This window comes from Drosophila subobscura, chromosome A (genome assembly GCF_008121235.1).
Source record: "Drosophila subobscura isolate 14011-0131.10 chromosome A, UCBerk_Dsub_1.0, whole genome shotgun sequence".
Classification (NCBI taxonomy): domain Eukaryota; kingdom Metazoa; phylum Arthropoda; class Insecta; order Diptera; family Drosophilidae; genus Drosophila; species Drosophila subobscura.
The window spans coordinates 5249887-5275333 of record NC_048530.1 but is presented as its reverse complement, the minus strand read 5'-3'; the positions used below and the strand labels follow the sequence as shown (position 1 = coordinate 5275333).

General features: G+C 49.8%; 1 protein-coding gene across 5 annotated transcripts in view; it reads left to right on the top strand.

Moving 5' to 3' along the window:
* Positions 1 to 4374: 4374 nt before the first annotated feature.
* LOC117901954 (broad-complex core protein) overlaps positions 4375 to 25447 on the top strand; it is a 46631-nt gene continuing 25558 nt past the window's right edge. The window contains exons 1-7 of one of the 5 annotated variants that reach the window (XM_034812935.1): positions 4375 to 4821; positions 19343 to 19962; positions 23372 to 23560; positions 23629 to 24070; positions 24138 to 24396; positions 24468 to 24613; positions 24804 to 24854. In XM_034812935.1, coding sequence (XP_034668826.1) covers positions 19777 to 19962; positions 23372 to 23560; positions 23629 to 24070; positions 24138 to 24396; positions 24468 to 24613; positions 24804 to 24854 — 1273 coding nt within the window. In that variant the 5' untranslated portion in view covers positions 4375 to 4821; positions 19343 to 19776. The remainder of the gene's footprint in view (positions 4822 to 19342; positions 19963 to 23371; positions 23561 to 23628; positions 24071 to 24137; positions 24397 to 24467; positions 24614 to 24803; positions 24855 to 25447) is intronic. The other 4 variants (XM_034812942.1, XM_034812960.1, XM_034812950.1 and 1 more) reach the window with 4 other exon arrangements.

The following is a 25447-nucleotide window of genomic DNA, read 5'->3' as shown; positions in this document are numbered from 1 at the left end:
ATTTGGGCTTCGGGTCCTTTTGGTCCTGCTGCCGCCGCAGCAAACTGCCGGCGCTGCTGCTGCCGCTGCTGCCGCTGCTGCTGCCACCGATTTGCCGATTTGCCGACTTGCGGATTTGCCGCTTCCACAGCGCTTGGGCTCCAGAAATAACGTTAGTTGCTGTTTGTTGCTCGTTACGTGCGCGTGCTGCGACGCGGACTGGAACATCCCTGAACCAAACGAAAAGAAGCAAAAAATTCAAACACAAACACAAGCCACAAGCCACTCGGAGAGACCCAAACAACGCCACCAACAAAAGTCAAAGGTCTCGCCTAGAAATACAAGGAAAATCCTCCAAGACTCCAAACATAAACAGCGAGAGAGAACCAAAGGCGAGGAGACACAGTCACAGTCACAGATCCTTCTGCTCCTCAGTACCCCATCCCCCCAGACAGGTCCTTCGATCTAGATCTGCAGTGCATTTTTTTTGTGTTCCAGTGCCAATCGAAACGAGCTACCAAGAGACAGAGATTGATGGATTGATTGATTGTTTTCATACTTTTTGTTTTCGTGAAGAAAGAAACAAACAAATACAAATACAAAAATAAACGGAATTATTGTGCAATATTTCGAGTCACTTTCCCCATTCGCAGCAAATGCTGGAGAAATCTCAATGTCAAATGTAAGAAACCCTTGGGCAAGCTTCGGCAACAATCAGTGATCCAAAAATAGTTTGCGAAAAGTGCAAAGAACGTAAAGAGAAACCGAAACGAACAGCAGACAAAACATAAATAAAGCGAGCAACTTGCAACAGAACCAGAACCAGAAGCAACGGCCAGAAGACAAGTGAAAGTGAAAGTGCAACATTAGGCATCAGGAGGAGTCGAGGGAGGAGATGCAGTTGCAGCTGCACGTGGAGACGGAGACGCAGACGCAGACGCAGACGCAGGTGTCCTGCTGCACCGAGAGCCACACAAAAGACTCACACAAGAACGTAAGTGCTTTCAGTCTGTTCTCGAATTATTTCCCGGCTTCCTTCTGGCCTCCTTAGCGCGCAGATCCTCAACGAGCATCCTGGCTGAATATTTATTGTGGAGCAATTCGATTTGAACAAAGTTGTTGCAGAAATGACAATTCGTTTCATCAACCCAAACAATTGACGGGAAGTTCTACGGAATTCTTCGCGGCTTGTTGGGTTCTCGCTTTCAGGATTCGTTTGATTTTCAAGTCTTGAATTGATGCCTCAATCATTCCTTTGGTGCAAATGGAAATTCTGCTAGGGCAAGCTTCTGCCTGCAGAATCCCTTCAGCGATTGCCATTTGTCCATCTTTTTGTTGTTTATTTGTTCCTATGCAAACTGAAAGTTTCTCTCAATAATTGCATTCGAAAAACTGTTCAAAAACTGCAAAGAGAAGGAGCCAAAGTTCCCATTGAAACCCAATTGAAGATTCTGTTATGCGTTTCCTTTTGCAACTTACTCCCCCCAAAGATCCCTACCGCCAGCTTGGAAAGATTCTTCAAAGTTTTCAAGAAGGCTTCTAGAAGTTCCGCCCAATCTTTTCCGGCACTCGCTTGATTCCTGACTAGACTTTTCCTCCCTTCTGCCTTTGCCCCCGAAAATACTCGCACTGTCTCGGAATCTCTGGCATTCGCGGGTAGATCGGTGATTCGCTCGGCGATTCCATTGGTTTCGCGCCTTGGCGGTCATTGAACCTTTTCCCTGCACGCTACCCAAAGCTTTTTCTTGTAAACACAATTCCGCCTGTCTAGAGAGGGTGAGAGAGAGAGAGAGAGAGAGCGCGCGGAGGGTGTGGAGGGCGATCTCTAATGCGTTGTTGCTTTTGCTGTTGCTGCCACTGCCATTGTCGTGGGTTGCCCGTCGTTGACCTCCACGGAATATTACGTATACGCCGACGACGCCTGATCGCCCGCTCGCCGCGCCGCGCCGCTCGTGCTGCCGCTGGCCGCTGGCCGCTGCCTTGAGGCGTTTGCGGGCAATGCACGCATACGATATTAGGCCTTCACAGAGAGAGCGAATGAGTGCGAGAGAGAGATAACAAATGTGCGAGTATCTGACTAATGCGCTCGCCCTCTCCCCCTACCGCCCCACCCCCCCATGCAGCTCCAATTAGAACGAACAGGCGGCAGCGGCAGCGACAAGTTGAATGCGATCATTCGCTGTCGCTGCTTCTGCCTCTGCTTTGAGGTTGTTGTCGAGGTCTCCTCCTCCTCCTCCTCGTCCTCTTCCTGCTGCTCTTCCTCCACCTAAAGGTTAATGGCAGGTTGGAGCGGCTCAAACGCTGCTTAGAAGAGAGCGAGTGGGGTGGGAGGGGGGAACGTAGGCCGACTCATTCGTGACTTTCTTGGATGATCTTGAAAGAGTCATCCGATCCGACAGACAGAGACGGAGCGGCACAAAAAACTGTGAATGATTCCCTCACATGCGGCTTCATTTATAAATCGGTTAAAGGTCGCCAATGCGAGACCTGTCGCTGGGTCGCTGGTGGGGCTGGGGGTGCCGCAGCGGGGGGGTGCACCAATAACAAAAAGAAACCTTAAACAACAACAAAAAAAGTGCACGCTGAAAAAATGACAGAAAACATTAAAAAACAATTCTTGAAAAATGCAAACAGCACAAGTGCGCGACAAGCAGAAAAAGCGATACGCCACGCATAAAAGAGGCACAAGACATTTAGTAGCCACCGCGCCTCCCCTCCACCCCTCCGCAGAGTCAGGGGGGTGGGGGGGATGCAGCAAACTAAAAAACGCAGCGACAACAATGAGCCCAAAAAAAGAAATAAAACAAATCAACAGAAGAACAAAAAAAAAAGATGCGATGCGGCAAGTGGCAACAAGTTTTCTTCCCCCGCCTGTCTTTGGCTGTGTGCCGATCCCGCCGTTCCCGCCGTTCCAGGCACTGTCCACACAGTCCCGCTGTTCCGCCATCTCACTGTGCCGCTGTCCCTCAGGGCCGTGGCAATCTTTGGCTTTGTTTTCGAGTGCAGGGAGATGCACAAGCGATCAAAGGGCAGGGCCCGTTTCCACTCGGTCCCAAGAGATCGTGCGCAGGAGAGGGAGCGGGAGAGGGGGAGGGAGAGAGCGTGAGCGAGAGGGAAACTGGGTTAGTGCAGCCAGAGGGGAGGAAGAGCCCGTTCGTCGGCGACGTCGTGTAATAAAATGCGGTAACCAAAATATTAAACAAGTCTGCGTCGCAGTCGCAGCAGCAGCAGCAGCAGAAAGGCCTCCTAGTGAGGAAAGAGTGGGCAAGGGGCAGTGCGGGGCAGAGGGCGCGTAGCGGTGGAGGGGCCCTAAAACAAATGCACAAAAAAAAACCAGGCCGCCGTCTTCCACATCAAAAATTGACACAAAAAAAAAAGAGTTGTGTGTCTGCGGCTGAGGCTTTGGGATTGGCTTTGTAGTTGCATGTGAAATATGTGAAATGTGGGCTACACTTTCAATTGGTGTAGCCCCCCCCGGCACCCACCCATCGGGTGCGAAGAGCCGAAGATCGCTGCGAGAGTGTGCGTGCAGGGCAGGGCACACACACACAGCGAAAGTTGCAATGTTCCCCGTCTATTTGCAGAGGGCTTTTTGCTGCTGCTGCTGCTGCTGCTGCTGCTGCAGCGATCTCCAGTCCCGCAGAGCAAACATTCGCCGCAGCAGCAGCAGCAGCAGCAGCGTTGCGTTCTGCCTCTGTCACTCTCGCTCACTCTCGCTCTCTCTTTCTCCCTCCCTCTCTTGCGACACTTTTGTCTTTACAAAATTTTGCCCCAAAAAAAAATGATTGTGGCCTGGCCGCCTGGCCTTTGAATAAACAAAACTTCTAAAAGCAACACCAACACACAGGCAGAGCCACGCACACACGCGCTGCTCCCGTTGCTGTCCCGCTGCTTCGTTCTTGGCGTCGACTGCGCTGGCTGTCACTGTGTAAAACTGCAGCCGCGCGATCAACGCAGCGCAGTCGGCGTCGCTGCACTCCAAAAAACTGAAAGAAGCCAACGACAGCGACAAAGGCAAGCGACGACGACGAACGGCAGACGACGAACGACGAACGACGAACGACGATGAGAAGTATATAACAAAAAAGCGAGCAAAAAAAAAAACAACACAACAACAAAAATAAAAGGCGAGCGAAAAGCGAAAACATAATGTACATACGAAAGGGACAGAGCGCAGGGGCAGGGCAGCGGTGAGGGAGGGGGAGGGGGGCATATATATATTCTCTGATTCAATTGGGCAGACACACACACACGTAGGCCTGCTGCTGCTGCTGCTGCTGCCACACACACACACACACACACACACGCACGTATTTTGCATTGCATTTTTTCGGGGGAACCTCAGTTGAGCTTTTCGATTCCGATCGGTTCGTTCAGTTACTAAAGTTAGTTCCAACCAAACGCACAAAAAAACAAAAATATATTTTCAAATATATTCCCAATATTCCCTCCCAATTGACAATTTCCAATTGCCGTTTCAAATTTGCAAATTTTCAAACTCCACACACACACACACACACACACCCACGAGGACTTTTATTTTTTTTATACTTTTTTTGACAAGTGCAGCCGCGAAAAAGGGTGGGAGAAAAAGCAAATAACAGATCCCCGTGAGACCAGGGGGAGAGACTTTGTGCGCGATTCGCGCGCGATTTGGCAGCAGAGCAACAGCAGCAGCAGCAGCGCAGAAGCGGATAAGGATCAAGGCGAAAAGGATACAGTTAAGGAGCAAGTGAATCAGTGAACAATCAAGAGAACTCCTTCCCTTTGCCACATGCCCGCGCCGCAATGTGCGTGGTTGCAGCAACCGCAACACTGACAAAGGCCGAATGCAGCCGCAAGGTATGTAAGGCACAACCTGCAACCCCCTAAGCCCCTACCTACCCCCTGCAAGGAAGTGCATTCCATGGATCCGTCATGTAGGACTCCGCTCCATCCACACAAATCTCGCAGCTACATCTTGAAATTTGATTCCCCCAGGTTCTCTTTTGTCCCTCGTTGTATGCCCATGAAGGACATTTCAAGTCGCTTGCAGTATTGAGTGTCAGAGAGGGATGCAGCAGCTGCCTTTGTCCTCGCTCGCTCTCGCGCGCTCTCTTTCGATCTCAACTTGGGCTTTCAGCTTTCGGCTGCTTCTGTCTCTCTCCCTTTCTCTCTCAGTCATTAGCACTTTGGTGGAGAATCATCGTGGCCTAGAGGCCCCTTCGTGCTGCTCGCTCCCCTCGTCCACGTTCTGTGCAAATTTTCGGTGCATCTGCATACAAAGATACAGAGGGACACACACATGCAAAGACATAACCCGAGCTGCAGGAAGTCACTCAAGGCAGCAGGCGACCGCGGAAGGGAGTGCGGGGGGGAGTGCAGAGCAGAGCAGAGCAGAGCAGAGCAGAGCAGAGCAGAGCGACGAAAGCGGAGCACAGTAGCCGCCCTGCAAGCAGCAACGTCCGATCTCTGCTGGCGTCTCTGCTTGCCGTCGTTGCCGTCGTTCAATGCATTGTTCGCTTTTACCTCCTCTTCCTGCCTCTATTCTCCTCTTTGGCTGTGCCATTCTCCGCCTCTTCGGCCGTTGCCGTTCGTCTTCGTTTGACTGCAGTTTCCCGAAGCTGCCCAGGGCCAAGGCAGCAGAGGATCTTGGCACTGTGCTTCGGCTGAGCGCACGACAGCCACCCGACGACTGCCTGCGTCGGAAAGCCCGAAACCGAAATGCGAAAGCCGCAACCGAAGCAGAGACCCAGAAAAGTGCAGTTTGCTGTTCAGCGTCGCACCGAACAAACGTACAACGTGTCTCGTGTGGCAGCTCATCCGCCGATCCGTTGCCGCTCCTCGGCCTCACGCACAAACATTGAAACATTTATTCGCAAAGAAAACAGCAGCAAAACAACACAGCAGCAAATCAAACCGCAAACAGTGACAGGCCCGGACCGGACACCGACTGCCACGGAATAGGACACCCCACAAAAGTGCCCGCACCTCCCCGTCCCCACTCCCTGCACTCTTTTTTTTGTCGTTTGTAAATTGTTTGTTGGCGGATAAATCCGGATAGATCCTTGACCGCAACCAGCGCCTCGCACCTTGCAACCTTGCAGCCCCGCGTGGCTTTTAGTCAGAGAGTGAGAGACCCTCGCTCAACCGCAACTTTAACCTCAACTTTGACCTCAGCAACTCAGCAACTCAGCAACACAGAATTCATTTTACTCAGGAATCCACAGGATTAAGACACTCCAGCAGCAGCAGCAGCAGCAGCAGCAGCAGCAGCAGGTAAGCGCCGGTGCAACCGCCGATCATCCACACGCCGGGCAGAGCGATTGAGAATGTTCCACAACTTTCGCTTTTCATCTGCCGCAGTAGAACGATGCTTGCAACGGTGGGGACAACAACAAAGGCCAAATGAAGAGACATAGACAGGGGGGATAGAGAGAGAGAGAGAGAGAGACACGCACTCAGGCACAAAACGAGATGCGGGGGCTCCAAAATCCTCTGTCTACGACTAGCCTCTGCCTGTGCCTCTGCCTCTGCCTCTGCCTGCCCCCGCTGCTGATTTGGTTAGTTGTTAGGGCGACCGAGACCGAGACCGAGACCCACAGACCAGGGACCAGACAGAGGCGACAGGCAACAACAATGTGCCACATCCAACATCCACAATTCCCGCCCCTCCCATTTCCATCCGCGTGCCCACAAAAGCCACAAAGACCGGTACCTACTCTTGCCACACAGACAAACACACACACACACACACACATGCAATACATGCAACACAGTGGCAGAGTGGCAGAGTCGGGAGTCGCCTAGGTGACGTAATGGCTAGTACTCCACTAACACATTTTTCTGCATTCCTGCACCGCGTGCTGCCTGGCTGCCTGGCTGCTGCCGCCAGAGGGAGACGGAGACCAGCAGCAGTAGCTGCTGCAGCTACAGGCAGGGAAGGTAATGGGGAAGTGGTGTGGGGGCGGGGGCGGGGGGCATGCTACCAGAGAGTCGCACGACGACGCGAGAGAAAAACTGAATGAAAATTGCAGTCAGAGTCAGGCAGCAGCCAACGAAGCGTGTGCCCAGCGAAAAAAGGAACAAGCAAAAAGCACACCAGAAAAAGCAAAAAAAAAAAAAAAAAAAAAGGAGAAGCACGAAACTAGAGACAGAGGAAGCCAAAGACCAGAAAGCAGACTACGACAACAGACATAGAGAGAGCGAGGGCGAAGGAGAAGGAGAAGGAGAGGAAGGAGAGGGACGACTCACACACGTGGTGGAGCCATCGAGGATGGTTGGGTGATGGGGGATAGGGATGGATGATGATGATGATGATGGCACTAGAAAAAGAAAAAGAGAAAAAACAAAACGGAGACTCGCCAAACTGGTGGCCTGTCGAGGAGACTAGACAGCGTCTGAGGGAGAGACAGAGAGCAGTGGCTATGCGTGTGTGTGTGTGTGTGTGTGTGTCTGTGTATATGTGTGTGCGAGTGGCCGACATTCAAGGTTGACTGCAATTGTTGCAGCGGCCGCGGCTGCCAGCCTCTTCCTCTTTCTTTGCGTTCCAATCATGCAATCGAGACGTGTTCGAGGAACCACACAGAGAGAGAGAGAGAGAGAGAGCGAGTTCCAGTCCAGTGTTCCGCAGAAAGAGAGAGTGAGCGAGTGAGTAACAGTAAAACTGAAGCCAAGACTGAACATTGCAGGGCTTCTTCCGCTGAAAAAGGGACTAACGGGAAATAGTAGGGGCAAAAGAAAGAGAAGAAAAGAAAAGAAAAGAAAAGAAAGGGCAATGCGGATGGGGAGTGGTAGAGGCAGAGTGGAGTGAAGAGAAGCTGCTCCGTTTGCCATTTACAGTTAATCAAAATGACAGAAGTCGGTCGGCGCTGCCCTGCCTTGCGGAGTTCTTGCTGCCATGCCGCCTGCCGGAGTTCTCTCGTGGGGGGGCAATTAGAAGAAGCCTCTCCCATGAGAGCGGCTGAAGGGGGTGTGTAGGGTGTGCTGTGGTGGTGGCGGCGGCGGCGGCGGCATTACTTCCGTTAGCCTTGGCTCTCAATCAACAGAACAGCAGAGCAGAAAGAAAGAGTCACAGCCGGCGGCCAATTGAGGCGGTCGGACGGTCGCACAAGTGGACACACCATGCAGATAGATACACCATTTCCTATAGTAGCTTCCCTCTCTCTCTCCTCACCCCTTTTCAGAGGTGACTCATTTAAAGTGGGGAGAGAGAGAGAGAGAGCACTTGTTTGGCTGCAACTTCAAAGCACTTCTACATGCATACACGTTGCAGCGGCAGCGGCAGACAGATGCAATAACAAACAACTTGCACACAAAGCCAGTCATAATGATCATGATCATGAGGATGATGATGATGATGATGGTGCCATTCAAGGCCACGCGACGATGACTGGAAGGAGAGAAGACTAGCAAAAACAAACAGAAATATAAAAAAAGAGACACAGAAAAACACAAAAGAAAGACAGAAACAGCAACAGCAACAGCAACAACAACTACAACTACAGCAATAACAACCAAGTGCATAGTTATCGCTATCGACAAAGTAGGCACAGAACTGATCATGAGTATGGGATCATGGGAGCAGCCGCAGCAGCAGCAGCAGCAGCAGGGGGAACAGTGGAATGGAGCAGAGCAGAGGGACTGCGAGGAATAGGCTGGCTGGCTCCAATCGAGAGTCAAGTTCTCGGAAACGGTTACTCCAAGGCCAAACCCTGGAGATAGACAAACAAATGGCATGGTCGCCGGTGGAGGAGGATGAGGGACAAAGGCAGCAAATAGGAGAAGTAGGGACAAAGGCAGAAGAGGCATAAGCAGGGCACAAAGACAACAGAATAGGGAGAGAAGACTAGACAGCGACAAGATAGTAGAGTAGAGACTCCTCAGGCACCTCTCCACACTGCTCCTCCTCCGATTCTCTGCTTCTCTTTACTTCTCTCGTTTGCATTCCCTACTCCTTCCTTGCCCCTTTTGAAGCTCCACAGTTTGTTCGCGATGTTTCTATTTTCTGCAGCAGACAACAGAGGACCGACCATGCACTTCTGTCCCGTTCCAATCCGTTCCGTGCACGTTCCCTTCCCTGGCTCCCTGGCTGTTCCTCTTTCTCCTCAACCTTCTCCTCTTGCACGCTGCTTCCAGGCCTGCTGCTGGCTCAGTCAGTCAGTTGGTCATGAGTGTCATGTGGAATCGTTGTTGTTGTTCTTGCTGGATTGGGAATTGTGGAATGGGTGAGGGTGTCTGCGTAGCTCCCCCCGGTTCCTTTCACCACCACACCACCAGCACTTTCGTTGACATTTTTTTTTCTTGCACTTGTGCACTCTTTTTCTTCGATCTGTCGTCTTGTCTCGGGGTCTCAGCTTACATCGGGGCCGTTCGTCGGACCGGGCGAGGCGAGGGTTGTGTGTTATATAAAAAAATTGTTGGCTAAGGCTTAGAGAGCTTCGTTTTGCGGCGGGTAATACGAGACGAGTATTAACGGTAAATGTGACAGTGACAGTGGCCGTGACTGTGTCACAGTAACGTAACCCTCGCAGAGACCCCCTCCTATCCATGTGTGCGCTTGTGCGTCCATGATGCGCATTGAACCCCATTCCATGCTATGCCATTCCAGTGTCTACTCTCCCTCGCCTTCCACCCGCGCACGATGCATTGACATTAAAAAAAAAATAAATAAAAAACACCAAAAGATCAACGGCATTTGCAGGCAGTCCCGAAAAAGTACTGCCTGGCCATACATACACATGTACACACATGCAGATACTTCTTGTACATGTGCGTGTGTGCGTGTTTGTATGCCTAAAAATAAGCCCCAGCAGCAGCAACAGCCCCGATCCCCCTTGCTCCATGATATATCTGGAATCTCCTACATTTGTATGTGTGTATTAATGCACAGATATACGTACATGTGTATGTACATATGTACATATCGGATATTGCACATGCTGGGCACCAGCAGCAGCAACAGCGGAGGCGGCATCGTCGATCGAAAAGCTCTCTCCATCTCACTCACACAATTTGCTGAGCACATTTTTTATCTAATAACCTTGTGCAATGTTATTAAACCCAAAAAGTTTCTTAACCTCGCAGCAGCGACCAAGCAGCAGCAGCAGCAGCAGCAGCAGCGGCAGCGAGTAGAGCGAGCAACGCAGCGACAGCGGCAGCGGCAGCAGCAGCAGCAGAACAGCTTTTTGATGAGAAATGCTAATACATTGTTGTATGCCCGTGTATGTGTGTGTTGTGGGTCTGTGCGTGTGCGATCGAATAATCAGCAGAGCAGTAACAAAGCTCAAGGGGGTATCGGTTGTGGGATAGCGGTGAAGTGGGGCAGACTGCCCGTTTTCCTTCTTTATGTACGATATGCGCCTACATATGTGTGTCAATTGATCGCCTGCATATACAAATGTGTGCTTGTGTGTGTGTGTGATGTGTGCCATATTGCGAAAAATGGTCTATAAAATTAATGAGCTGGCACACACACGCGCAAATACACATGTAAATGCATCTCTACAGTCGCCGCCATATCAATATGTATGACAACACCCAAAACGGGTGGTATGGGGGAATTTGCAAAGAGAATGAGAGCGTTGGAAAGGCAAAGGCAAAGCAAACAAAGTTCCAAGTTCCATGTAATGCGAATTCAATTGTACGCATACACACACATCCACAGGCAGCAGCAACAGCAAGAGAGAGAAAGAGAGAGCGAGCGAGTAAGGCCGGGAGAGCACATTCATTGCGTTGGCTGCGCAGCTGACTTTCGACTGCAGCCCAGCGATTTTAGCTTCGTCTCTCTCTCTCACTCTCTCTCTCTTTCACATCGTTTTCGGTCACTCTGCACCTCCTGCTGCCGCCTTCTCTCCCTCTCGACCACCTCCCTTCCGTAGGCTTTTGTTCTCCGTCAGTAATTTGCCGTTTTATTATTTTTTTTCCGCTGTTTCCTTTTACATTTTTTCGCATTTGCTTGAACTTTTTGAGTGCATTTCGCATTTCAATTTTTCCGAATCCCCATTTCCAGTCGACAAACCAACACAAAAAAAAAGTAAACTGCTGCGCTGGCAACTTAGAAGCGCACTTCTTTGCCCCCCACCCATGTGACTGTCGGACAGGCGTGGCTGCCTATTCCGTACTATTCGATACCGTTATGCTCTTACGTAGCCGTTTGCTCATTTTGCCAACGTCGACGACGGCCAACCCAACCCGTTCCCAGGCGCTGGCCAATGGAATGCAAATTTCCAATTTCGGAACAGAAAACAGAAAAACAGAACCCGAGACGCGACGCAGCAGAAATGGCGCAGTAGCTACCCACCCATTCACCACCTCCCTCCCCCACCAGCTAACAACACAAAAGCAAAAAAAAAAGAAGACTACTTACTTACAGTGATCTCTGGCAGATAGGAGACATCGATAGAGAGGCGTGGGAGCAACAGCGGCACCCTCAGCCGCATCCGCAGCCAGAGCAGAGAGTTTTTGGCGCGAGGTGAATGCACCCCATCCCAACGAATGGTCGCGGGCGGGCGCGCGGTGTCGCGACGAGGAGTCCCGCTAGAACAGTCAGCGACAGCGACGGCGTCGTTTGTTTGTTATTTTCGTTCGTTTTCGCAACTTGCAGTTCAATGTTCATTAGAGGTAGAGGGGCAAAGGAAAGGGACGACAATTGACTGATTGGCAGCGGGTGACCAGGGGAAGGAACAGTTATCAGGCGGCTAGCTCGCTCGACCGATAATGGAACGAACGGGCACGGTTCGTTTCGGAGTTACACGCTTCCCGACGGCCCGGACGGAGAAGCCGTTGAACGCGCCAGCCACAGTTCAAAGCCCCGAGCGACGGCTGCAGCAGCGGCGAGGCGGGCGATGACGACAGCCCGCGCACACACGAAAAAACACAAATCACTCACTTCCCCTTCCTCTTCGGGTGTTGGGGGTACGCCAAAGGCGCTAAAACTGGCACACTCACTGGCACAAAACAAAAACCTTAAATAACCTCCTCCATCGCGGAGGAGTCCATGGGGCACATGGGACGACCATGTCCGCAGACGGGATCCAAAGCCTAACGCGTCACTCTCAAAACTAAACGGAAAATGCGGCACTGCCGCGATCTAGCAGCGAAACTATTTTGCCGAGCGACGGCGACGCAGCTCGAAAACTTACATTGCTAGTTTTCCAGAGCGCTCGAGAGCGCTAGATTCACGAATAGGAGAGAGGAGAGTCCCACGAATAGAGAAAACGCTCAAATAGAAACCACGCACAAAAACTACTCACGAAACTAGTTGAGTGAGAGCGGAGAGCTTTAGAGCGAAACATCTACTGAGTGCAGTGTGCATGATCATGCTCAAAACTTTGTCCCCAACTCATGCCCAAGAAGTGGGAGGAGGCTGGTTTAAAGGATTCTCGTTGCTTGTCTAGCATTATTAGGAGATGCTCTGCTCTCGCGCCTGCTCTTGCTCTTTCCCATACTCCCTCGCACTCGCACTCGCACTCACACACACAAACACATCGCGTACAGTGAGCTTTTTCGACTTTGGTTCGCGATTTGTTGAAATTTGCTGCGGGGTAAACGACCGAATGTCCGACACATGATGACTAGGTTAAGGTGAAGGTCAAATTAGCGAAAAATGCAAAACAACTACAGCAACAGCGGAACAGAGAAGGAAGCAAGACGGCAAGAGAGAGCGCGAGTGAGGGAAGGAAGGAAGCGGGAGAGGGTGAGGGACGGAGAGCCAAAGCTGACGGCGCAGTCGCAGCGCACTAACAATAGAAATCAACTTTGTCAGCGTTAAAGCAACAAAGACAGACCAGACTCGGCTGGTTATAGTAGAGGGGAGTGGGGAGTGGAAGTCGCAAAAAGAAGTTGAAGCGTAGACAAAAGTTGTTTGCTGTCTGTCGGTAGGGGGAGGAGGGAATTGGATCTGTTGTAGGCACAGGAGGAAGCTCAGCCAGGCAGGCGGCGGCGGCAGACAGATGCACACATACACAAAAAGCCAAGGCCTTCTTTCATAGAAGGGGGTAAGGACAGCGGACAGGGGACAGGGACACAGATCCGCAGACAGTTCTTTTTTTGTGTTGTCTGCTGTCTCCCGGTCCCCCTGCTAGCCCCTTCCCTGTCTAAGTTTTTCGAATGGATCCCTCTCTCCCCCACCATCCTGCAGCAACCATAGACAAGCCACAAGGCAGGCAGCAGTGGCGGCTGCTGCCTGGCCGAGATGGTGTTCGTCCGCAACGCTCTCACACATCAACGCTTCGCTCTCTCGCCTCTGCCTCTGCCTCGCTCTCGCTCTCACGCTTTGGGCTCGCTCGCTCGCTCTCTTTTCGCAAAAAAGCGTTTGCTCTGCTGCCTTCTAATGTGCTTTTCTCACTCTCTCACACACTCACATACGTGCACATGTGTGGCTGCCAGACGACAATCGTCTCTATTATGCGCAACTAGCTGTGGCAGCGACGCAAACGGTGACTGCGAGGCAGAGCAGAGCAGACGATGAACGAGAGACCTTGAACTTGGACTCAGTTGTTGAGTTGAAGAATTGGGTTTTGTTTTGAATTGTTTTTATATGCCTGTCTGCTATCTCAGTAGCTCGCTCTCGCTCTCGCTCTCTCTCTCTCTGTCTCGCCTGAGCATGTTCTATGTTTGCTTTTGAGTTTGATGGTGCTCGGAGTGGCGGGTGTTTGGGAAGGGAGGTAGAGAGGTTAGTTGTGGTGTGGCGACCCCGTTCATTGCTTACAATTAGCCTAATGGGCTAATTAGCACGCATTAATCAGGTGCAACTAGGGTAACCGACCCGTACCGTACCCCCTACCTCAACCAATTCCCTCTGTGCTGGTCATGTCCCACATACCATACATAAACACAAACGCACGCATAGAGTAACGTGCAAAAGTATGTGTGCACTGTACATAAGCTTATGCAAATGTCATGTAATGCCCCGTTCTGCTGGACGCAGATGAGTTCCACGTGGTGCCTGGTCTCCACTGCACTTTCATTGAGAGGCCTCCCTCCCTCCACTCACTCTCCCCATGTCTAGCTCTCTGCTCTCTGCCCAGTCTCTGCTTGCGTCTGTCTAGCATTTGTCTAGCCCACCGACACACACAGCCGCACAGACACACACACAGCGTTCTGTGCTGTGCTGCACTTCCACTCTGGGCTGCTGTAACGGTGCCTTGCGACGTCATCGTCATCGTCTCTCCCTTGCTTCCCTCTTTGACTAGTTTTTACACAGAACTTTCGCTTTCGATGGCTTTTCGCTGGCTGGCTGTGCTGTGTGGCCTGCCCTGCGCGCTCTCTCTCTCTCTCTATCTCTCTCCCTTTGCCACTCGTCACGTGTGTATGTGTGGGGTTTTGTGTGTGCTTTGGACGTTAGATTTTACATTTGGCCGGCATTTCTCTCCTCGGAAGGGGGTGATGGTGGGGTGGGAAATGTGTGCGATGTGGGCGCCAGAGCGTCTAGCCGGCAACAAGTGGAACTGTCGCCCCACTGGGCCTCGAGCGTGTGCGTGTGTGTGCATATGAGTGTATGTAGATGTGGTTGCCAATGGGGGGGCATGTGTGGGGCCATGTGTGTATGTTGATGTGGACTGACCTTGTTTAATGTTTTGTAAACTGTCGTAGGTGGCAAGGGAATGGTGGAATGGTACTCGACCTGAAAGCACCAACTAAAATCAGCTCACACACCCACAAATGAGTGGTGACAGTGGCAGTGGCAGAGGCAGCAAGTAAGTGTGAGTGTGTGTGCATAACTATATCGCCTAACCTTGAAAATAGAAATCGCACACAGAAACAGAAACACACGGGACTGTGGGGGGGAGGGAACAACGAATGCCAAAGCTAAAGCAAAGTCAAAAGAAATCCGCAAAAGTTTTCGGACAAACAAAAAAGAAAGAAAAAGCAAACAAACGCACACACATGCACACACGGTCAGGCCAACGGACAGCAGCTAAGAAGGAAAGAAAAGCAGCGAGAAGTAGGAGTAGAAATAGAAGAGTGGCACGAGAGAGAGCTCAAAGACATGATACAGAAAGGGAGGAGAGCGCGAAAGAAGATGAGGTGAGGGCGGCAAACAAGTTTGCGAACGTTCCAGTGTAGTGCTGCGCAAAAACTAAGAGCCAAAGCTGGAAAAAAAGCTAATGCACACCTCTAAAAATAATGAGTGAAGTATTTTGTTAAATTTTATGCATTGCCAAATAGTTGGTTTGCTATTATTGGCCACTTGCTGTTCCATTTGTGGTATTCACATGATCATAGCCATGTTTTGCGACTGAACTATCGGAGAAGCGGTAATTCTCGCTAGCTGTAAGAAAGAAGCCAGATGTGAGCAGCACTGCTGCAAACATACGCATAAAACCCGCAATTCGTGCGAAAAATAGCCAAAAGAAAGAGGAAAAGACAATTTGTATCGGAAAAAAAGCGTATCTAGCGGGCAGCACTGCTACAAACAGTTAGAAGGAGACAGAGAGAAAGGTAACCAAAAGTGCGAGAAGCTATTCAATTTGCTAGATCTATGAAGAGATGTGGTAGAGAGGGAGGGGCGAATGGGAATGTCATAATGAACTCAAGCCAGATCGGATCGGATATAAGTATAAGCATGTGTTGGTCTATTTTTAATGGCATTATACAACTTAGTTTCCAACTGAATAAACTACTTCTCTATCTAATCTCATTTTTTGGTTCCTGTTTTTTTTTTTTGTTTTGTATAAGCAACAGCGCAGTCAGCCAAATAATTGCTTTTATTCAAACGCAACACACACACAAAGAGAAGTGCGATAGTCTGTGTGTGCGGGAGAGAGAGACCCCCGAAAGCCAAAAAAAAGACTGCAACGAAATCAACTTTTTTCTAGAACTATTTTGAAGGCTGCTGGCGGCGTCGCAGCAGACGCTGGCAGTGTGGGATGCGAAAGCGACAGGCAGAACGGCAGAGAGAGAGAGAGAGAAAGAACACGCGGCGAAATGCGCCAAACAAAATTTAATAATAATACAGCTACAAATGAAAAAAAAAAAAAAAAACAAAAAAAACAACAACAACAGAAACATAGTATTTAGCCTTGAAAGTTCGTAAACACTACGGCCACACCACCACACACATGCAGGCACATCTGTGTGTGCGTGTGTGAAGATCTGTTATATGCAGCAAAGAAATATAACAGAATAAAATAATGTATGTATGTATGTATGTAGGTACCATAATACACTTATCCGCTTCACTGGAATGGTGAAATGATCTATTAGGCATACAATCCGATGCCCCCACATCACAGCGCCCTGGTAAACATTTCCCACGGCGCCGCTGCCAGACCACCAGACAGGGGGAATAGAATTGCGAGTGCTTCCCATGTGTCGCGGGTAATGCGAGCCCAAGGCGAGACGAGACCTTCGATTGGGGGATGTAATTGGAGGCATTTCGTTGGAGTCCAGTTGGATGTCTACCAATCGGAGGTGTCAGCGGCGCCAGCGGAGAGACAAAAGGGTTTAGATACTTTTACGTCTGCTTCTGTCTCTGCCTCCCAACCAACTCCTGCCACTGACTTTGCTATGCTGTTGCCATTGCCGTGCCGTGCCATTATTATTAGTTATTAGTCAGCCACTGGCAGCGACGCTGGCAGAGAGACAGTGCCCAGAGACAGACACACCGGGAACAGCGACTGCGACTGCGACGCGTTCGGTTTTGTTCTATGCACAAAATCTGCCTCCAACTCTGGCACAGAGAGCAGAAAAGAGAAGGAGAGAGAGCGAGAGAAGCAAAATTTGACGCTGGATTTTTTTGGCAAAAAAAAAAGCTGCCAGCGTCGCTGCAGGCAGCGTGCGACTCTCTCTGTGTGCGTGTGTGTGTGCTGCGTCTGGGAATTCTTAGTACATTCTAACAGTCGATCGGTCGCCCGTCGCAGCCCAGGTTCAAGTTGGAATCCAGGTGCAAATACACACACACACACACACACGAGTGTGTGTCCCTGTTGCTATCCTTGTCTGGCTGGCTGCTTGGGCAATCCTTTGGGCAGCCTGCGCGCCTAGCCTGCGACGTCCAAATGCCAACAGAGCGTGCGCGCGTTCGCTCTCTGGCTCTCTCTTTCACTCTCTCTCTCTTCCAGACACAAGCTGAATTTATTTGCCGAAATTTCGTTGGATAGTTCGTCGCGTGTGTGTGTGTGTGTGTCCTAATGCGCTTTTTCGGGTGCCGCCGTCAGCGTCGACGTCGCCGCCTCTGTCGTTAGCTGCTGGCCAGACAGAGGCGGTGGCAGTGGCAGAGTCGGGCACTCTCTTCTTCTTCAGCGCGAATTCAGTCGAATTTCTACGCTTGCAGTCGCCAAACGCAGCAAGCAAGCAGCAAGCAGCAGCCCCACAGTCCTCTGGCATGCCAGGCAGAAGCAGCGTGCCTTCAGTCTACCGCAGACCTCCCCAAACGCAGAACGCTCTCCACGCTACGCTCGCTCGTTGTTCTCTCCGCCCGCCGGATGATCCTCAATCAGATCCTAGATACTGGTCACCACAATCCAGCCCTGGGCGCTTGCGCCCCTCCTCCACCTGCCCCTCGTTACACACACAACTCTCGATGAAATCGTGAAAATAGTTAAGTTTTAGTTTATTGTTTTTTGCATCGGTTCGTTCGGTCGTTCGGTCGGTCGGTCGCTCGGTTCGCTACGGTTTTGGTCCCACTGTAGTTTCAATTCGAAATAAAAAAAAACCCTCAAACCCCCACCCACCCCATTAACGCGCGCGTGTGTGTGTGTGTGTGTGTGCCCCTTTCTCAACAAAACACTTTTTTTTGTACATTTTCTTGAGTGACCAACAAAAAAGAAAAAACACACGAAAACCAACAAAAACAACAACAAAACGATCTCACACAAAATTGCGTATGCGCTAGCAGAAATGCCCAGAAATTTGCAAAGATTGCAAAAATCGCACAAAAAATGTTTGCAGTTCTAACGGAATTTCCCACCCACAAAGAAAGGGAAACTACACAATCGGTTTGATTTGATGGCTAACCAGTTGGAGAGAAAGGTGAGAGTCCCCCCAGACAGTCAGTGGAGCCGGTCGGGAATATGATGATGGGATGACGGGATGACGGTATCGTCTTCCATGTGTTTGCGTTTGCGTTCCCATAGACAAAGAACCGTTGGCTTGAGAGCTAAGCTGCGCAGCGCTGCCGCTGTCTCTGCCGCTGTCTCTGCCTCTGCTTTAGGTTCGTCAGTGGTGCTATTTTTATATAAACATGAGCTATTCTCTGTGTGCGTGTGTGTGTGTGTGTTTGGGACAGCTCCACAAAGTGCAGCGCACTCTGCCGCGCGCGCTCTCTCTCTCTCTTCACACAGTGGACGGACTTATCTAATAGTTTTCACTTTCAATGTCGTGCAAAAGCAACAAAAACAAAAAGCTCAGCTGCGTTGTGCGGTTAGCGATAAGCACGCCGGCAGCACCCTCGGCAGAGGGGTGAGGGAGGGGAGGAATGAATTCTAGCAAAAGTTTTCGGTATTCAAATGAAATTTGCGATTTGCCTTTTGGTTTGCTTTTACGTTTGCTTTTGCGTGGTGTCTTTCTCCCTCGCTCTCGCTCTCGCTCTCTCTCTTTGTCTTTGTCTCTCTTCCTGCAGCGATCAGCGATGCGTGCCTGGCTGTCCTCATTCCACCATTCTCTCTCTCTCTCCATTCGCCCTCCCACTCTCCGCTTGCTGGAGTACAAGTGTTATATGCTTATGCTTGTTATATATTTTGTATTTGTCTCTGTTATAATTATACCATTTTCTGTTGCTGCTGTTGTTGCTGTTGCCTACCTCCCGTTTTTGCGATGCGTTTGCTCTTTTTACTCACTTTTACCTTGTTTTTTTGTTGTTGTCTCATTTCTTTCTCTGTTCTGTTCTTTTGGTGGTTCTGCACTCGTTATAAATTTTTTGCGCTGTCTGCACACATGCCCCTGCTCTGCACAACTCCCTCTGCTAATTGTCTTGCAGATAGTTTTTTGTGCTGTTTATTTTTTGTTTTTTTTTTGGTTTTTTTGTACCGTGGTGTGACATAGAAAACTGCTCGACGAGAATGCGTCGTCGCCGTGGTTGACATTTTAAACTGCATTTGTTAACAATTTTTGGTACATTTTGCGAAGCAGAAAGAGACTGTCAGAGAGACGGGGAGAAAAAGCAGCAAACAAATGCGGAAACTTTACGCAAATTCAGCAGAAAGTGGGACTAGGGAGGGGGCTTTGAATAGATGCATTTGCAGAGCAATTTTCATTATGGTATTCCGATGATAATTATACGGCGTATTCTGCTCAAATGTGCCGTGCACTTATGGTACATTTTAACATCAAATTGAAGCCCAAATGTGCCGTAAGGGATGTGGGCTATTATTCAATTAAACCTTATTAGTATTCCCTTTGTGAACACGATTTTAACATCAAACTTTCTCTCTCTTTGCAGTTAAACAATAAACATTAAGGACACAACAAATATCCACAGAGAATACAAACAAGCAAAACAAGTGAGAAACAAGAGAACTTCAGAGATAGAAGATATAGCCCGCAGTTTTCGGGAGCCAAAAGTCGCCCCACCTTTTCTACAAAGGGGGCATAGTAACAGCCGCCAACATACGCAAGAAGGTGACCTCGAAGAAGGCCAGCGTTGTGTCGGTTGACGACGATCACAACAACAATAACAACCACAACAACGACCACAACGCTCGGCAGGCAACACCAACACTAGCAGCAATCCATACATCCATCACCACCCCCAGTCGGACACCCACATTGACACCGATTGCCACGCCAACACCAACGCCGACACCAACACCAACACCAGCACCCACACCCACACCCAAATCGGACACAACTGAACAACAGGACTATCAAAGCAAAATGGACGACACACAGCATTTCTGCCTGCGTTGGAACAATTACCAGAGCAGCATCACATCGGCATTCGAGAACCTGCGGGACGATGAGGCCTTTGTGGATGTCACCCTCGCCTGTGAGGGGCGCAGCATTAAGGCCCATCGCGTTGTCCTCTCCGCCTGCAGTCCCTACTTCCGCGAGTTGTTGAAGGTGAGTGATATTTTTCCTTCTTTTGTGAGTGACCCACTTAGCTGCGTTCGCTGACAGAGTCTCTCACTCCGACTGCCAGTCTCTGGTTTTTGTTTCCCTGCCACATGTGCAGCAGCCGCTGATTGGGGTTCCATGTGTATCCATAGATTGTGAGTCCATATTGTGAGTCATTTGGGGGAAAATGAAACCATTTTAAGCCAGAAATAAGCTCCAAGAGGTTACAGAAAGTTTGCTTAGCGTTTTCCGGTCTTCATGTTGGTTTTTTTTTGCTTCTGCCGTCTGGCAGGGAACTCTCTGCGGCAGGAGAGACTGCGTTCTGTTTGCATTTTAATTTATTTAGTTGCACACGAAAGTGAGGCAGGAGAACCGCAACAACGTGGATAGACACGAAAGGAGGGGAGCAGCCAAAAGCAGGGCAGGGCAGGGCAGGGCAGGGCAGGCAGGAAGTGAGTTGTGTGTACAGTCCGGAACATGTCATAAAGTTTTGCCTGCCACGCGGTGTGTGTCTCTGTGGCACGATTTGTGGTGCAAATTAGTCGATAGCCGGAATGTCCTGTGCTTTCATCCTTTCTTTTTTGTTTTTTTGTACTGCTGCTACCACGTTACGTATGATTGATTTGTGTCGCCTGATCATGCAACAACGCATGAGGATGCCAGCACTGTCGGCAGTGCCCTCCCTCCCGTTTACGTGCCCGCTGCCCCCTGCCCTAATCCTTGAAGTTTCCGCGGCCCCAAAGTTGCAGGCCAAAGTAAACTTCCCAACTAATGCAGCTCCACCCCGTTCCGGCCCCGCGCCCCTTCTCCGCGGTGCCTGCAGCTTTGCTTCATTATTTTTATTATGACATTAAAATTATGTGAATCGGTTGTTGTTCGTCGACATTTGCCCGCCAAAAACTTTTGCGGCAGCCACAGCCACAGCCACAGCCCCTCTGCATTGAAAATATTTGCACGCAATTGCGGTTTTTTGGTGGAAGAGGGACACAGCTAGTTAGAGCGAGAGCGAGAGAGAGAGAGAGAGAGAGAGTGGAAGAGCAACGTTTGCCATTTGCATTGTAACGTAGCTGTCATTGGGGCAATGGTGTGGCAGTGCCAGTGGTGTTGTGTGTGTGTGTGTGGGGCAGGGGCAGGGGCAGGGGCAGGGGCTGCAGTAGAAATTATATAAATTACAAAGTGTACCCCCCCTCAAGGATACCGCCCATCCTTGTCTCGTCCTTCGACATGATTTGTTAACATGATAGAAAACTTAGTGCTTTCCATTCTACGTTACATTTCGTTCCTTTCCGTTCCGTTCCGTTCCGTTCCTTGCCGTACTGCTTTCTGCTCCGCTCTGTTCTGTTCTGTTATTATTTGCCGTTTTTTGTTCCAAATTATGCGCACGGCCAAGAAACAGAGAACGATGGGAAGCGGGCGGGAGGCGAGCGCAGGGCTTGGCCAAGTAGCTGTGAGGCGCAAGCCTGCGGAATGGATACCCTTTGGAAAGTAGTTTTTTATCTTGCAGATACTTTACAGCAAAAGATACAGCCACGACAGATACTGCTGCATTAAGTTAGGGTATAGAAAAAGTGTCCGCGTTTTGCATTGCAAAATGAGCTGCAATTAGGCGCGCGGCATATCATGGGGCAGAGGCAGTCGGTGATTCTGATTACGCAATGGTAACACGGCTATGGCAACGACAGAGGGGAGGGGTTCCATGCCGCTGCCCTCTCAACTCAAAACTCTGAAAACAAGAACATGTCTGCTCCGTCCCTCCGTCCCTGTGTCTTCGTGAAAGTTTTGCAAGATCCTCCTCCCTGGTGCTGCCTGCCGCCTGCCGCCTGCTGCCAGCCTGCTCTCATTCTCAAACAACAACGGAAAAAGTCGGCATTTAATTTGTTAAAAAGGCCAACTAAATGCAGAGAGGGGCTTGGGCAGCGGCACAACAGCAAACGTGCAACAAAGGGTCGCAGTTGCATTTTTCTTGAGTTGCTCCGCCTTTTAGGGGCATTTCTTGATTCTGCTTTTTTTTTCTCGTTTTCTTTTATTTGTTTGCCTATTTTTTTTGCACTGTTTGGCCGTTTTTGTTTGGGTGGAAATTATGTACCCAAGAAATTAGTATACAAAAAAAAACTTTGCTGGCAACAGAACTTTTGTAAAATTCAATTTGAAATACATGCAACAAAGCGGCAACACCAGAGTGGAATGGGGCAAGCAAGAGACAGCAGCAGCAGCAGCTCAATGGACACAACTGAACTGGACGATGGGGCAGTGGCGAGTAGGGAGACACTTGGCAGCAGCAGCAGCAGATCCTTCCAGCAGCTGGGGCAGAGGCAGAGGCATTCAGCACTTGGCGTCGCAATTGTTCGCGACTTTGCGCCTATGCATAAATATTTAATTAACTGCAGAGCATTATTTTAATTAGGTGTAAAAACTGCCAACAGAAACACAACGCAGACAAGAGCGGAACAGCAGCAGCAGCAGCAGCAGCAGCGAGGGGCTTTAGCGGGTCAAAGGTGGGGTTAATGGGTTCGCTTGGCATTTGCTAAAAGCATTTTTTGTGTTCTCTATTTGTTGTGTGTTGTTTTTTGGCTTTTATGTAAACTGTCAGCAACTGCAAGCTGCCAGTGGCACTGCTCCCCCCCGCCCCATTAGCATGATGTGTCCAAGAAATTCAAAGATGGAGGGAAAGTATCTCAAAGTGCGAGTATCTCAAGTGCAAGCAAATGCCGAGGGAGCGGGAGGGGGGATTGGCTGGCTGGCTGCTCGCATGATCGTTCCTCTTCTCTTCTCTTTTTTTCTGTTTCTTGTTTCCTTGCATTGTCGTCGTCGTCTTTCGTTGAATTGACCTCAATTTCGCAATCTGTAAAATACAAAAAAAATAAAAATAAAACAAAAAAAAAAAAGCACACGCACACACACAGATACAGAGGCAATCTTTCAGCGCTAACTCAATCGCAAATATGCGAATTGCACAAGGCGGCAAGGCAGTAAATAAGACAGCAACAGATACAAAGATACACACACACACACACACACACACAGCCAAGTGTCTGAGAGTCGTTCGGGATGTGCGCGTTGCAACGATCCAAGGCGAGAGAGACTTGACCCAATTTCTAGTAGAAGCAGCCCAGCAGCAGCAGCAGCTCCCTTTGTTGGAGTTCCACTTGATAAGTGAAAATTTACACAGAGACAGAGACAGACAAAAACTGGAATGCGTTGGCCCTGAACACACACACACATGGGGCATGGCAGCAGCAGCAGCAGCTGAAAAACAGCAACTAAAATCGAACGAAACCGAAAACTGACATCAACTTGAAGGTTGTCTGGGCAGGGCAGGGCAGGCCCTTCCTTTGGCTTTTGGCATTTTCAATCATTTAATGCTACAATCCTTCAATGCAGCAAATAAAACAAACCCCTTGCCATATCTTTGTAGAGCACACCCTGCAAACATCCGGTCATACTGCTGCAGGATGTCAACTTCATGGATCTGCACTCGCTGGTGGAGTTCATATACCATGGCGAGGTGAATGTGCATCAGAAGTCGCTGCAGTCCTTCCTCAAGACAGCCGAAGTGTTGCGTGTGTCTGGACTCACTCAACAGCAGGCTGAGGATACGCACAGCGTAAGTGTTGGGCTCTGCAGCTGCCATGCCCGCGACATGCCCGCTTAATTCACATTTCTCTCCTGCAGCACTTGGCTCAAATACAGAATCTGGCCAATGCCGGAGTGCGTACGCCGCTCAACTCGCATGCCCATCCACATCCACATCCACACCATGGCCCGCTGCACGATGATGGCGGCGCCTCGACATTGTTTAGCCGCCAGGGAGCTGGCTCCCCACCGCCGCCACCACAGTCGCTGCCCTCGCATCTCAACAACCAGCTGCTGAAGCGCATGGCCATGATGCATCGCAGCAGTGCGGCCGCCGCTGCGGAGGAGACATCGCACGCGCTCAAGCGTCTGCGCGGCTCCGCCGACAATGGCCTGCCCCTGGGCAGTGGCAGCAACAACAACAGCCCCGATTTGCCGCCCATACATGCGCGCAGTGCATCGCCCCAACAGACGCCGGCTGACTTTAGTACGATTAAGCACCACAACAACAACAACACACCGCCGCTTAAGGAAGAGAAACGTGAGTGGTCGAGTGGAGTGGGAGACATCATTGCAGCCAAATCTAAACCAAATCCTTCTTGTTGCAGGCAACGGACCCACTGGCAACGGAAACAATGGCGCCAGCAATGGCAACGGCAATGGCATCTCAATCAGCGATAAACTGGGCAGCCTCACACCCTCACCGCTGGCCCGTGCCGGTGCCGATGATCAGGTCAAGTCAGAGCCGATGGAGCTGGTGTGCTCCAATAACAATGCCAATCCCAATGATGAGCACAGCAATGACTCCACCGGCGAACACGATGCCAATCGCTCCAGCAGCGGTGATGGTGGCAAAGGGTCCTTAAGGTAAGTCCACCTCAAATCCTGATTTGCCCCATTAAAGATAGTAATTTGTGATTTCTTTTCGGTTCGTCTAGCTCTGGCAATGATGAGGAAATCGGTGACAGTCTCGCCTCACATCATGCGGCACCGCAGTTCATTATGTCGCCGGCAGAGAACAAAATGTTCCAGGCAGCCGCCTTCAACTTCCCAATGAGCAATCTCGATCATTCAGCGTTGCTTGGTGCGTATTCGGTGCAGACATAGTCCTGCCACATCCAAACGACTCTCCTAACACTCTCCTTTCTCTCTCTCTCTTTTTCTCTCTTTCCATTTCCCTTCGTGCCCATGTCTTTGCCTCTTCTGCTTGTCTCTGTCGCGCCTCTCTCTGCCTCTCGCTCTCTCTGTGCGAACATCTACTGTCTGTCGATCAGGTCTCAACACACAATTGCAGCAGTCCGGTGATCTTGCCGTGTCCCCACAAGGTGAGTCCGAGCATTTCTCTATTTTTTGTACTTCTATTGTTTCGCTCTATTTGCGCTCAAAAGCTCATTATTACATTTTTTACATCAAATGCAAAAAATACAAAGAAAAAAAAAGAATAATAATAATACCAGTAAAAGTACCAGAAAAAATACCAGTCAAATACAAAAAAAAAAAAAAAAAAAAAAAAAAAAAAAAAAATGAAAAGCAAAGACAAAGCAAAAAGAAAAAACAATTTTCAAGCAAACAAATTTCATTAAATTTTAACCAAATCTGCCCAAAAAATGCTGAGAGATTTATTTAATGCCCGTACAACAAAATAAATTTGGTTGAAAATAATCTTCTGTTGATCTTCAATTAAAGTTCATTGTTTTGTTGTTGTTGTCGTTTTATGGTTTTTGAGAATTTTGTTTTTCATTTTGTTTTTTCTGTCGATTTTTTCGTTTGAGTCTTCGAACTGACTTGAGAGGCAGTGTCATCCATGCATCCATTCTTTTGTATGTATGTATGCGTGTTGATCAGGAGCAGGACTTTTTTGATTTAACTTTCGATTTATACCGATTTATACCTTTGGAGACGACCGATCGATCCACCC